This window comes from Poecilia reticulata, linkage group LG20 (assembly GCF_000633615.1).
Source record: "Poecilia reticulata strain Guanapo linkage group LG20, Guppy_female_1.0+MT, whole genome shotgun sequence".
Taxonomy (NCBI): Eukaryota; Metazoa; Chordata; class Actinopteri; order Cyprinodontiformes; family Poeciliidae; genus Poecilia; species Poecilia reticulata.
Genome location: NC_024350.1, coordinates 7,109,873 through 7,125,208, shown reverse-complemented (window position 1 = coordinate 7,125,208; position 15,336 = coordinate 7,109,873). Strand labels below are relative to the sequence as shown.

General features: G+C 42.9%; 1 protein-coding gene across 2 annotated transcripts in view; it reads right to left on the bottom strand.

The window, feature by feature from the left end:
• Positions 1-6,498: 6,498 nt before the first annotated feature.
• znf438 (zinc finger protein 438) overlaps positions 6,499-15,336 on the bottom strand; it is a 47,729-nt gene continuing 38,891 nt past the window's right edge. For both annotated transcript variants that reach the window (XM_008438427.2, XM_008438428.2), the window contains 2 exons: positions 10,233-11,980; positions 6,499-10,127 (listed from right to left, as the gene is read on the bottom strand). In XM_008438427.2, the coding sequence (XP_008436649.1) occupies positions 9,536-10,127; positions 10,233-11,980 (2,340 nt within the window). In that variant the 3' untranslated portion in view covers positions 6,499-9,535. The remainder of the gene's footprint in view (positions 10,128-10,232; positions 11,981-15,336) is intronic.

Here is a 15,336-nt window from a genome sequence, read left to right as displayed (position 1 = left end):
CACTGTAGCGGGGTGGGGAGGAGGGACAGAGGAGCGGAGGTGGGGAGAGTATTTCTTCGTGTTTCACTTTTAAAAAATTGAACCCATTCTGTGGTCTGATTCCCCTTAAAGAAATAAGACGCATCACATCAAGACCCGCCTGCTTTCGTCTGGCCAATCAACCATCCACAGCATCACGTCTCACATTTATGAGCTGGTGAGCTGTCAAAACCATGGTGGATACTTCTCCATTGGCCTCTTTTAATTCTGGTTGTTGGAGAAAAGAAACAAAAGGGGAAATGTTGGGCCTCCTGAAGATGGATCTCAGTTTTCCTTCCCATGTTCTGTTCTCCACAGAACAGCTCCCCTCCTCTTATTAGTCTCCGCCCACGGCTCCTTGGAGCCAGACTAAATAAATTAATTACACATTCAGATGCCTGCTCACTTGCTGACCTTGTTAGCTTTTCTTGCGCTACAGCAAACAGAAACCTCCTTGTTTGAGTGTGTGCGTGGAGTGTCTGCATTGATGGTGGCTATATCTGTGTATGTGTGTGTGTGTGTTTGAAGGATCTGTTCGTCCTCCAGCAGGTCTGATTCGTTTAACCTTACGTGTAAGAGTGATCAGTAAATGTAGGTTACAGCTCAGGCAGGCCCAGTTCCCCAAAGGCAAAGAGTGGGATGAGCATCCGGTCGTTTCACCACGTTCCCCGGAGCTAAAATGACTACCGAAAGATGCTCTCTGTCTTGTTTGAATTCTATTGGACACACACACACGCACACAACACACACAAAGGCAGACATAGAAGCCGCTGTGAGACTGAGGAATGAAGACGAAGCAACGATTAGCAGGAAAAAGCTTGAGACAGGAGAGACAACCCACTGTAGGTATTAATCAGCCATAGAGGAGCATGGAAGGTAATCCGACAGACACAAGGCTTTATGCACAGCACTTCCGGGACTTGAGACGGTGAGTTATACGAGTAGAGAGGAGAGGACAGGAGCAGATGGCAGGCCTCCCCCTGGGGCGGTCGGCGCCCAGCCCGCGGAACGCTGGGAGCTCTTGACCATCTGGACCAAAAGGCAACGAGCAGCAACCCTGTAGCGGATTTCCCAGTGAAGCATCATGGAAAAAGGAGGTCTCACTTCGAGCAATGTCACCGACAGACATTCCATCAGATCCGTGTGAGAATAAACTGTCCCATTTATTGAGTTGAGTGACCTGCAAACAAAGCGGATCTGATGTTCCACTTGTGTAAAAATCAAAGCAATGTCAAATGTTTGCATCTGTCAAAGCGTTCAAGCATTTACGAGGAATGTTTAGGTGCTACAGTGAGGTATAGTTTTCAAAATCCCATGTGACTGGACACATTAAAACCAGGCTGTCAGGTTGTCCAGGGATGAAGCATGTAGGTGTGAAGTGGAAAGTTAACTATGAAAGTGCACATCTTTATGAATCATGGTTAACTTTAAAGGATGACCTACAAAGACTTCACCTTTTAGAACCACAAGCACATAAATACAAAGGTTTTTTCCACTGGCACTCATCAGCGCAGCCCAACTCAGCTCAACTCTACAGTTTGGGCGGTTCTTCATTGCCACTGAACAACAGCTCTAATGGGTGCGGTCATCAAACAGTCAGGTGGCCAGATAGATGTACAACGTAATCGGTACGTTACACAAACACTGTGCAACAATTGAGAATATTAAGCTGTATTAAAAATTACATGGAAGAAAAATAAAAAATTCTGCAAATTAGGTTATTGCAAGCAGAGATCTCAAACCACATGCCTTGAGGGCCGGTGTCCTGCAACTTTTAGACGTCTCTCTGCTTCAGCTCACTTGCCTCCAAAATTAGCTCGTTAGCAGAGCTTTGTAGAACTTGACTGCATGCTAGTGAGGCAATTTAGCTGTTGAATTCAAATGTGTAGGACAAGAGAAATCTAAAACTTGCAGGACTGTAGCCCTTGAAGATTGAGACCACCGTTGTAAGGGAAGTTGCTGTTGTGACGCAACCAATGACTTCACCCTCTAGCCAATTAGTAACCAATAGTCTTTTAACATCAGATTTTCAACCTAACTCCACACACTCAGAATTCCAGCAAAGTAGGTTCTGAAAGAGGGACTGGTACCAAGTAACCATTACTAGTGGAAAACCTTTTGAACCACATAGTGTCGAGTCGAGCAGCACTGAGTACATACAAGTGGACACAGACCAAAAATTTTACATAATTGTGAAGTGGAAGGAAAAATGAAACCTCATTGTCAACGTCTTAGATCCAAATTTCTGAATGTCTTGCCTTTACAGTTGCGCCTATTCTATGTGACAGTTTTGTTTTTGATTAGTAAAGCTCTTTAGTCAGGGATGGCTTCTTGGATCCTGGAATCTGAATCCCATCTGGCCAAAAGAGCAAACTGCATTACAGTGAAGAATCTACGGCTTCTTGTCCTCCCCAGCTGCCTCTTTCTCTGCTCCTTTTAGAGCTGCAGCCCCGCTCGGATCGATGGCTTTCTCCAAGCCGCCCCGCCATCAATTATTTACCTGATCAGCACTGCTGCTCATTAGATGACTAATCTGGGAGGGTGAGGAGAGCCGGGACGCTGCGTTGAAACCTGAAACCGAGAGGCAGCAGAAGAAGAGAAGGGCGGATCCAGGTCTCCAGATTCATCGAAAGACATCTGTAGGGAGGCACCCGTAGATGTGGGGCAACAAATTTGTATGCCCAGGTTCTGTCACTGGATAGAGTTGAATTACTTTTGATGAAGGTGCGCATGTATCGGTGTCAAAGTCTGCATGAGGTCCAAAGCGTCACGGCTGTTAGTGCATTAAGAAAAAATGGCATCAGAAGGTGAATGAGTGGGCCTTCAATTAGCCCCAGAGTGAGAGCAGGACTCAGGTTTCACCCCACCTAAGTGGTTCACAAAAACATCTGTGGTCAGTGTGGGTCACATTTTTACTGTCCCATAAATCTCTCCCCTGGTGTCCCTCCATGTGACTCCAGTTCTGTTATTCCAAGTGTCCCTGCGTGTTGTTTGACGCTCTTGTTTCATTCCTGCCAGCTCCGCGAAATCAGGGTCAACCGTGCAAGAGACAACAAAACCCGAACAGGTACAAATTAGAGCGCTCCACTATTAATCCCTCGTGCTTTCTCGCTCGGTCCCGACACTTCCAAAGCTGTCTTGAAGGGGGGTGTTGCTCAAAGACGGAGATAAAGATGGAGAGCAGCCCCCAGCTCTCCTGATCATGTACAAGTGAGGTGTGTGTGTGTGTGTGTGTGTGTGTTTGGGGGTGTTGCTTTGATCTCCCCTGTCCCCCCCTGAGAACCACAGCGAGGTGGGAGTGCACTGTGAAGGCTGTGCTACACGTTAGCTCTGATTAAAAGGAAATATGCATCACTGTACAGCGAGCTCCTTTTTATCTGCGCCTGCGATGAGGTGCGATGGCGACACTAGATTGAGACTCGGTCTGTGCTCGCGTGGCAGCATTATCTGCGTTCTTCCAGAGCTGGAAGCCACCCTGGGGTGACCTGCCCTCATTTCAAACCCTCTGGATGCTCGGAAAGTTGAGAGTTGTTTGTTTGGGCGACAGCAGGAACTATGCAGGCTTTGCACTTTGACCTCATGATACAAGGTTGTGCTCTTTCTAGTCAATTAGAGCTGAAGATGTGCATTCCACACTGGCATGGCAATGGCTGCCAGGGATGGGCCTGTGGAACACCACGGCAGGGGACAAACACCCCATTTCCTGGCAACTGTATTTGTCTCTGTTGTGAGTGGAGTCCAAATGTAGGTGGAGTTCAGATCATTGAATATGAAGCCATCGTACCACACAGCTTATATTTTTGAGAGTTCTTGCCGTAGGATCAAAACTTCAACTTTCGCAAGACAAATGAAGGAAGAACAAACTAAAGTTATTAATCTTCTGTACCAAATCGACAGCTGGAGTGTTGAAACTTGGACACTCTTAAAAAAATAAATTATTTTCAATAATACTTCAAGCTGTTAGTTATATGATAGCTGTACATTGAAAAAAATAACCAAATACTCCTTAAAAACAAACATTATTTTAAAAATACTGAGAGTGTGAGAAGATTTAAAGTTCTGACCAACACTGTATATGGAATCTAAATGCACAGTGACACTAAATCAGGCAGATGGAAGGCCCACTAAGTGGGGGAGGAGCACAGAGGTGAGGCAGATGTAGGTTACCAACAGCCCCTTGGCTTCCCCCACTTTGCTTGATCCTCCTTCACTCCACACACACTTCTCCAGTTAATACCAGGCTCTAAAACACTTTTTCTGAGCACTTTCAGTTTGTTGTTGCCTTTTGCTTCTGTTACAACACACCAGTTTAACAATTCGTCTCAGCCAATACTACACGAGAACCTAACTAAAATCTGTCACATCAACTCTCCTGTCAGATTTCAGATGCGTCTCATCAGCCTCTTGTCAGTAAACCTAAACGGGGCAAAGGAAAGAGAATATTGACTATGAAACGTGTCAAAAAGGGTGACAGAAGAATCGGGCTCTGTCGCCCAAGAGATGGAAGCTCATTTAGGATTCCCAGTTAAAAGTGTACAAAGGACGATCCACTGAGACTTGTCACGCTCATCATGCTGCCTGGGACTCTGTGTGCTCATAGCAGTCAACCGAAGACAACCTGGACCTGAACGGTAATAAAAAATGTCTAATTCCGCAAAGCTCCACTCACTCCTTCCTAGTGGAACAAAGTGGAAGAAAGCTTCTCGAAACTACTTTTTATTGGGTTTTCACTAAATAAAAATCTAAACAAGCTACTAAATTAGATGATTAGCTTTGGTTACTTTCTCTGTTTTTGCTGTCTCAACCCTTTGAGTGAGCCTAGGGTGGCACGGAGTGCAACACAAATTGTAGATTAAAAGTAAAGCCAGTCATTTACTTTCCATTAGTCCACTGGCTCAGGGTCGTAACACAAGGGAAGTAAAAAGACTTCAGGGTTTCCAAGGCCAAATCAACAAACAAAAATAAACCCCTTCTAGGTCAAAAACAAAATCTGAAGTCTGAACAAATAAACAAAAACTACAATTTCTAAACTCTGGCTGGCCACAAAGACAGGGAAGAAAATGGCTCAGAAACCCTACCAAGCCGCCCATCTAAACACTTTCTAACATGCAAGAGTTCAAACGTCAACATGACCTAAACAGAATTTGCTACAACACTGAGTACTCTGTTCAGAGTTAAACACAGAAATGCCCGGCGCCGGACCAGGAGCCGCGTCTCAATTACAAATGTGCAAATCTTTGTCAATATTCCGCCAATGTAGAAGAACACAATATATGCAATTGAGGTGTTTTCATTAAATAAGAAATACAATTATGTGATAAGTTATAAAGAAACATGTTGCACCACCCTCCTCCAAACACCTCCTATTGTTTTATTGTCTTTGTGGTTAGCACCAGTGGCAGCATCCAGGTGTTGATCATAGTTTTGATGCGCAAAAAACATTTCCATCCCAGTTTTGAGAAATAAATCCATTTTGGACACAACCAAAAGAAAGAAGAAAAAAACCCATCTCCTCTTAGTGCCAAATGTTTTATCAAAAACAAGTTTTTTTGAAATTGAAGTTTCCATTAAACAAATTTTCGAAATCACAAATTGCGCAATATGGCATTTTTACACTGCCTTGATAAGAAGTGGTTCCAGGTGTGACAGCAAGAATGCAAACAAAAAGAAGCAAAGGTCTACCGCCCCCTACAGGTCATGGATGTAACATTTGCAAAAAAAACAACTGATTTTCAACTGTAGAAAAGGGGAATCCAATGAGTGAATACAAGTCAAAAAAGGTTAAAAAAAATGGGACTACTAAAGACAACATTTTGGAAATTGTATTTCTTTTAACAAGGCTAGTGTCTGGATCTTTAATGGTTTGTAGATTTAATTAAAAATGTTGCAGGTATAACTTAAAAATAATCAAAAATAAAACCCATTTATGCATGTTTGATTTAATGAATTTTGTAGCCTGCTAGAAGTTAGAATTTGCCAATTTTGAAAAGTTTGGACATTACTGCTATAGAACATATCAAGTTATTGAAAATGTGGACAACACTCCAGTACTACTAATAAAAATCTGCCTGTAAATGCTCTAAATGCAGCATTCTGTACACTAACCTTACGTTTTTGAAGGATCTTAGGGGTTTTACGTTTCCATTGACACCTCTGAGAGAAGCGCTGAAGCGACTCAACAATCAGCAGAGTCAGACTCGGTTTGGGGTGAATGTTGAGTAAACCCTGGGAATCACTGCTAGCCTGTTCTCCACAGCGTTTTAAAGGCTCTTTATTTTGGGCTACTGTACCTTGTCACTTACCTCATCTGAACCAAGCACCAGAGATAACTGCTTCTGTTTTCACCAAACAGAATTATGAAGTTCAGGAAGGGCCTTTGATAACTTAGCAGTGCTCAGCTATAGGTTGCCAAAACATTTGACAGAAAAACATTTCAACCTGCGAAAGTCTGCTCCTGACATCTTAAAGAACAACACGACATCATCAACGAACAACTTTATTCTCACATCAGGTTCTTCAGGTACACAAACAGTCACAAGCACAAAACATTTTCAGTCTTTTTTCCTTCCTTTGTTAAGTTTGTTTTTTATTACCCGGGTGACCATCAGCGTGTTAAAGTGAATAAAACGTGAGTTTTGCCATTTCCAAGCACGTGCCGACAGTAGCGCGTTCCTCCTGCTGCTGAGGAACGAAGAGACTGACCCTGAACTCTGTCACTTCCTGCCTGATATTTAAGGGCTTGAGAAAAATAAAAAATAAAGGACAACTCACCGATGACCCCCACGGTGGAGTTTACTGTAGCCGACCCCCATCGATGCTTTGGCCTCGGCCCAGACACAAAGACCGCTCTGCATGGCTTTTGTCGTAATGATATCTGCACCTGCACTCTTCCATGTGGACAGAACAAAGCAGCTGATTCACTAGTGACTCTGTAAATATAGATATTTTCTTCTCAATATATATATATATCAAGGTATTCTATCCATAGAATAATGTCTATATAGCATATATTTTTATATATATTTACTTTTGGTAATTTTTTTTAAAACATTCAGGTACATTCACTTGACCCTGTTAACTATTTTTTATATGAAACATAAACACAGACATATGGTAACAGAGCTACATATTATGTAATAATGCCAACCCAACCATGAAAGGGATAGTTTTGGTTTTTTGAAGTGAGATTTTAGGAAGTTTGGAGTAATAGATACCCTATCTATAACAGATAGTCAGATGCACTAGCAAAAATATTTATGTCTGTGGGACACAGACATAAATTAGCTGATAACCTTCAAATACTTAGCTATGAATTGGTTGTTGGGATTAAGGTTTACAGATGCTTCTACAAAGTTTCAGAACTCCCTCTCTCACCTGTTGTTGTGGATTACTCATCCCTTGCTTATAAAAAAAGATAAATATAGTCATTTGGCAATACTTCTGCTCATGAAACCGAAGGTCCAGGTGCAAAAGTGCAGTTCGCCACCTCCGAGCAGCGTGTCTTTAAAACAGCCTGCCGCAACAGATTTAATCAGTTAATATCAACTCTTAACTTCACTTGGAGAGAACAACAACAAAAACCTTCTGCTCAACAAGAATTTGAAAACCAAAAATAAATTATGAGCGTTTATTCCACATTGGGGCTTGATTCATAGATTCAAGGTCACAAATAAACTAGAGACACACCGATAATTAGTCCCAGATTTTTCTTAATTTTGGGAGATTGACAAACCAATCTTACTCACTGATCTTAATTACCTCCGGAAATGTCTGACAATCAGCCGCTGACCCTTTTTTGCTCTGCCAGGTTACGCCTGCATGTGTGTTGCTAACAATACTCAGCCCACTATTGCCAATGAACCACTTTGTGGCTGGATTTAGCAACTTTTCACATAAACAAGATTGGTCAATAGCCAGGAAACTGCAATTGGAGTACTCCTAAAACTATTTTTCTAGCCCTACTAATATTTTTTTAAGTCTCCACCAGCAGAAGGAATAAATAGTGCTTCTTTGTTTTACAAAAAAGCAATTGGATCATGTTAAATATTTTTGTTTCACATTTTGACACCATGAATCTGTGGTGTTTTTACTCAATATTTTCCTACGGTGACGCTACAACCCCTTCACTTTTCCATTTCCATTCCACATCTTCCTGCTGCAGGCGGGGGAAGCAACTTCCGAAGACTCACTTCATTAAATCCAAGCTAACCCTTGGGGAAGAAAAAAACAAACAAACAAAAAAAAAACACCTCTTCCCAAAAATATAATGCGGCAAACAAACCAAAAATGTTTCAGTGCTGGTTCTGTAATCACCAACCACAAGCATAAATATTCTCTGTAGTAATCTAAAGTACAAAATAGCATATTCTTCTGGATTTAACGACAGTTTCTATTAACTCTACTCAGTCTGGGTGCACGAAACTCCACAGGTGCATACAAGAGCTGGCAACAACAGCTAGGCAATCCATTGCGTATTTACTAAAATCAGCGAACAGTACTCACTTCTATAATTACTATTTTGAATAGACCCTGGCATATCACAGAATACACACACACACACACACACACAGGCATTAATCGACTGAAACAGGCCTAAAGGGAGTCATAGTAACTATTAGCCTCATGAACACTTTCTGCTTTTCTTTTCGATGTTTCTCTAAATTCCACGAGGATGTCACTTGGAGCTGGTTGCAAAAATCTTTCCTTCATGGATCTTAATAGAAACGGGACCATTCAAAACCCAGAGCTCGATGACAGATGTTGTTTTTCGACTCCGTGAAAAATGTTACATCAGAGGATTGTACAAACACTCATTTCTTTGCATCTTTGATGACCAAAAGTTAATGGAGAAAACTGTCAGCCAGCACAATAAGTAGACGATGTCTTACAGTCATGTGATCTTTACCTCGTCACTTGCTCCAAGTTTTATCTAACCATGCAGACTTTTTAAACACACTGTGTTGGTTGTGCTCAAAGCTTTTCAAGAGACATCATTTATGAGAAAATGATGTGACTTGACGATGGGTCAGGATGCTAACAAAGCCAACAAAAGATGCAGCCAGTTTTCCTCTAATCACCACTCAGCAGATGTAGGGTGACAAAACAAAATGAGGAGAACTCCAGCACAACATAAACCAATGATCTGCATGGTTAGATTAGTTAAAGGTTTAAGAGACCCTTAGTTAACAGTTGTGTCAGTTGGATTAAATATTAGCCACAATAACATTTAAATAAAACGTAGAAAAAATATTTTAAACAGGATCTTAAATACCTCCAAACTCATAGAACAGAACAGTGCAATCAGAAAAATAAAAATTATTGTGTTTCTATAAGTGAATTGGTGAGAGAATCTCTTACGACTTGCAACATCAGACCCTTTCATTTCTTATGCCTTGTCTAACCTTGTGAAATACCAAACTAGAGTTCAAAAGACCTAAGAGAAACTCTCCATCCCTGTGCTGCCAATTGTTAGGACTGAGTGAGTATGAGGAGGAGCTACGGTATGGGCCTCAGCCGCTTAATGAGGGCTAGGAGAAGGAGTGTCTATGTCTCCATCCACCTCCCCCTCTTCTTGTCCAGAGTAGGAGCTCAGGGCGTCCCACAGCAGGACCGGCTGCTCACAGTGATGGTGACTTCTCCAGTGCTCCATAATCAACTCCTTAGTGTCCAGCACTTTACTGCAAAGCACACAGTTAAAGGCCGCCCCTGCTGCCAGAACCCCCAAGTCACTGCCGTTCTCAGGAGAGGTTGATCTCGTTTCGTCGCCCTCCATGTCCCTGACACGGTGGTGGGACATGATGTGCTTCTTAAGTTTGGAGAAGGAAAAGAATTCCTCGTCGCAGCTGCCGCACTTCACCAGGTTGCGCTTCTCGTTCAGCTGGCGCCAGTAGTGAGCGGCGTGCTTTACCAGCTCATTCTCGACCTCGCGGCCGACACATTGGGCCACACCGTCATGGGCACGGATGTGGACTTCCTCCTCATGTACGTACAGCAAATGCATCTTCATGTCAGCAAAGGTGGGAGTGGTAGCTTGACACCGACCGCATTTGATCTGCAGCTCTACAGGGTCTTCCCGATCTTGTTCGTCCGATGGCTCCGGAGAGACAGTTCTGGGAAGAAAACGGGAAAATGCTTAGTCAGGTAATCAATCTGCTTCAAGCTAAAAAGTCAAGAGGCTTTGCACATGTTCAATGGCTATCCAAGAGTGACCTTACCCCTCCAAAGACACGTCATCCTCATGACGACTGATTGAGGGCTCCACGGTGAGCACAACCCTGTGGACCTCCCTCAGGTGACGGAAGTAAACTCCCACATATCCAAAGACCTTGTCGCAGAACTCGCAACACAGAGATCGGCGCGGCCGTACTTCAGAGTGATGAAGCTTCATGTGAGTGCTCAGGCTGCCTCTGTGAGCGTATGCTTTGCGGCACAAGGGGCAGATGTAGGGCCGACTATTTGTGTGAGTGTTCATGTGGTTCTGGAGGTGGTGCTTGAACTGGAAACAGCGGTTGCAGATTGAGCAGCGGTGGAGCGGGCGGCTGCCAATGAACACTTTTGGGTTGGAACCAGCTCTCAGGTGAAGGGTCACCGGAGCCGTTTGGGGGGAACAGTCCAGAGCCTTGGTTGTGGCAGACGTGGATAATTGATGACCAAGCAAGAGCTCCTGTTCTTGGCCATCTGGTGTTACCGTAGGCAAACTCACCAGTTGTGGAACCGTCTCCATAACCAACATGGGCTTGGGTCGGATAGTTCGGTACTTCTTGGAAATATCAACTTCTTTTTGTTTGAAGCCTGGAATTACTGCTGGAGGTTTTTCAGGGACCCTTCTACGAAAGAAAGACAAAGACCTCTTTTTTCTGGCTTCAAAAGCCAAGATGTCTTCCATTGTCTTTCTCTTCCTTCCTCTCTTCTTTCCAGGTGGCTTCTGAAGAGTAACAGGAACCAGTGAGGGTTTGGAGTTCAGCACCGGGTTTTGCCTCAAGACTTCGGCATTCTCCATGTTCTTGGACGTAGTATCTCCAGAAGTGAAGACTCCTGCCTGTCCACAAAATCCTTTTCTCTCTGGGGACAAACTGCTGACCTTTGTAGCTGGCATCAGAGAGCTCTTCATCTTAGCATAAGGCAGAATGGGTAGCTTACCCTTGGGTGGTGAAGGAATAATTTGAACTGCTTTACTGAAGATGGCTGGTGACAGGACAGTGATACTGCCCTGAGGCTGAGCAGCAGTCGATTTAGTTTGGCATAGCCCCACTGTGGTCTTAGTTTCTTCAGGGGGGTTGCTTGTAGAGTTTGAGGACGCTGCAGAAGGGTAGTGGAGGTTCTGAACAAGGCTTGCTGAAGCAGGTCGCTCATTACCATCTGACGTTTGCTCCAACTTAGAACCAGGACAGAGGAGAGCCTTCTCTGGTAATACGGCAGTGACAGAGATGTCAGAAGAGGCTGGGTCAATCAGAAATACCTTTTCTAAAGATTCTTTTGTGGTTTCCCTTGTGTGCTTAGTCTCTTCTAGCTTTAGCTTTGACACTGCAGATGTTCCACTCCCCACTGACTTGGTCTGAGGCAGTACAGGAACGTTGAAAGCTGCTTTTGTACTTACAGCAATCGGTGATTTGACCTTTTCTGAGCTCCTCTTGCTTCTCGCTGATGGGTATCTGGGTATGGGTAACTTGAGGTTTTTCTGGATTGATTGGGTTTGTTGCTGTGGTGTCTGAGAGGAAACAGAAGGTGGGAGTGCAACCAGGGAGAAGGTTCCATCTTGGCCTGCTATTTGCATCAGTGCATAGTTTTGTGTGGGTACGAGGATGGACTTGGGGCTAGAGGCAGTAGTCGCCTCAGGTAGAGCTGGTAGAGGTTGGCAAGATGGGGTAAAAGGGGAGGGTGACGGCACCACAGCTGGGGCCTTGGGAGCAATGCTCCGGAACTGAAGGCTCTTCATCTGATGGGATGGATCACTTGCAACCAACTGAAACACATAGAAAAAAGGAACATTGTTTACATTAGCTATACTGCCAAATTCTGGACTCGCACTTGAAAGAATCAACACCATCTTTTCACATGAACATTAACATAAATATTAGAAAAGCATCAAAATAGCAGTTAGCAAGACAACAGGTTTTCAGCCAATGTTTTTGGTCAGTTAGCGTGGGAAACTCAAAAATTCCATGATTTTCCAGTTTGTGAATACCCACGTGCTAAAAGCAGTAGAAATGACCACACTCTTCAGAGTGGAAGCTGTTACTGAAGGAACAGACTAACGTTAGTGGGATGTTTAAGCAATAGAAGAAGCTAGATCCTATGACATATTGAGCCATGCCTGGGGTTCATTCAGACTTTCCGAAAAGTTGAACATATTACAGCAACGTTGCTCACTCTCCAGGACATAGAATCCTTCACAGATTCTCTGTCAGACTCAACTCATGCTAGTTACCCTGAATGGCCACTCTAATATGACCTTTGGTCAGAAGAAACACCCAGAATGCCCAAAAGATCTGTTTAAATCTATATCTGGAAGGACTATGAATAATTTTGGGCCTAACTGTACCTTTTTATATCAAAGTTTTTAAAAGCGAAATCAGAATTAGGTAAATACTGGTATGGGGAGATTGAAACTAGCCACTCGGATTAGTGCATCTTTATCCAACAATGGTGCATCATTCAAACTAAAATCTCTTCGCTCAAAGATAAAGATCAGAAATAACAGACATTGATGCAGAACGTTGTGGTCATAACACAATGTATTTAATATATATGTGACTTTTCCATTAATATGTGGTCTGATTACTCTGCAAGCCAAGCAAGACAAAGCAACAAACTACATCATCAAAAAAAAAAAAAAAAAAATCCAGGGATTTTTACAAGTGTGACAAGCTGTCCTATTATCCATGGCTCTCTGGTCCCACACAGCACAGCCTCTCTGCCCCAGGCTAAGGACAGACTGCACCCTTTGATACGTACTCAGCATGCTGCCACGGTACATGCTGAGAATCTGCAGGGGGCTTCTTGTCCCCCCCACTTCCTGGAACAATCAGCCAGTGCGTGAAAGCTGCCAAGCGGCAGAATCTTTAGGAGATGAAGAGGGGTTTCCCTCTTCGTCGCCCCCTCCGCTGACCAGTTCTACAACCTGGGCGAAGGCAACGAGGATGTTTCACACAATCTCTAGAATTTACTTTATCCTACCTTGTTCACCAATAACATTTCATGCTTTTGCAGTGGAGGTGAGGCTGTTCCACACTGTTCTGCCATTCTGACAGCGGTGACACAGAATACGGCTGAACTCCGCAGGGAAACTGTAACCTCAAAGTGAGGTTTTACACAAGTCTTTATTATCTCAATTGACCGTAGAGTTTCCATCCATCAATCAAAAGCCACAGGTATGACTATAAAAACAAGAGAGAAATTCCCGACGATTGTATCAACACAGCGTCGTCATATCAAAAGGAGGAGAAGATTACAGAGGTAAACTTCAAAGGGCCTAATTGTTAAAAAAAAGGGCAAAGGTTTGAATTTCACATTTTGAGCCAATGTTCAATCGCAACATGTGGTCCTGCCAAAGTTCAAACTGCTCTCTGAAACAATAATCAGCAAAAGGAACAACAATCTGGAGGTGTTACTAAAGGCAAACATTCAAGCAATCATTCCTCAATAAATAAAAGGGATTCTTTTCACTCAAAAGAACGAGAAGAAAAGAAAAACTGCTCAGGCATATTGTTTAACAGCTGGAAGTATTTCTGTGCTGGCAGATTATTTATACAGTACCCTACCGCATTACGACTCCATAAAACTGGAGATATTCCTCGTCTGTGCGGACAGTTAATTCTAGTTTGACTGTGACTTTGGCTGAACACGGAATGGAATAAAAACCACAGGATGTGTGTTTCTCTGGGCGTTTTATGTAAGTATAGAAAGAGGGATGATGGGCAAAGGCCATGCATGTTGAATAACACTCCAATGTTAATTTAAACTGTTGGACATTAAGGAATGGAAAAATAAGGTGTGTATGAACAGCTGGAGAAGTAGTCAGGAGGATCGTAGTACTTTTGTCACTTTTGGCTCTCGGAACAAAATTCAACTTCAATAAATCTGTCTCAATTCACTGAAGGAGAGATGGTACAGTTTAGGGGGTATGACTTGGAACTTTCCTACGTGAAATGATCCAAATCTTAATCTTGATAGATGTAGCACAATTTACCATTTGTGTGTGGCAAGTTTCTAACTTTAAACAAACCCTAAATTAAGAGAGATTTGTCAGTGGTGCTGCTGGAATCTGGTCAAATGTGGATGTGTAATAATAATGAAGCAATCCCCGAGTACTTTATATAGTAGGCTGCCCCAGTCATCGTTTCACTCACGGTGTTGGTGTTGCGATATTGTGCCCAACTGCTTTCTGGGTAACACAGACCAACCGGCACGCTGCCGCCGCAGTCTCTGTCTCTCTTCCCCCCGCCCCCTCCTCGGTCGGTGAGGAGAGCCTTCTGCGACTGGACCAGGGCGTGACCGGACAATGGTCACCCTTCTCCGTTTGCGCACAGCATGTTCGTGGAGAACGTGGTGCTAAATGACCTGCAGATGACCTGATTATCAGGTCCGTAGATACATAGACATAATAGAAGAATAGACGCCTCATGGACCGCTCTCGCCTATTGTTGCTGACGAGATTTAGGGTGGCCATCTTGGAGCGGTCCACCACTTCACTCACCGTTATGCGTTTATGACGTATCAGCGCATTTAATCGATCATAACAAGCTTTTTGGTTACTGGAAACCATATTCAAACATCTGTCAATGCTACATTTATAAACAATTGTATTTTTTAAGTATGTTTTTAATACATAGTTCAGCATATTTAAATATGCTTAGTGGCTATAACAATAGAATAGGAATGGAATATTCTGATATTGATGAATGATGAGCATATTACAAAGCACACAGCCGTTCATAATTTATTTAATAAATTATTTAGCAATATCAATACATATTTATATAACTATACAAACACAAACAAATGATTAATAATGACACAAATAATTATTAATACTGAATAATATATATTGGATACATGTTGTATATACATACATATATATATAGATATATGTATATGTTTTTCAGTCGACGAGTTCCATCTTCAGAGAGATTCAGCAGCTGAGATTGAGTCCAAAATCCGATGTGAGATTCATCCGTGCTGCAGTGAATCACTCTCTCTTTAAAAAATATCTCCCTCTTCTTCCTCACATCGTGTCTTTAGGAAACCTTCAAAACAAAAACGGAAGATTTGGGAGCTATCTTACTTTTGACAGAGTGAAAGAATTACATATAAATAATA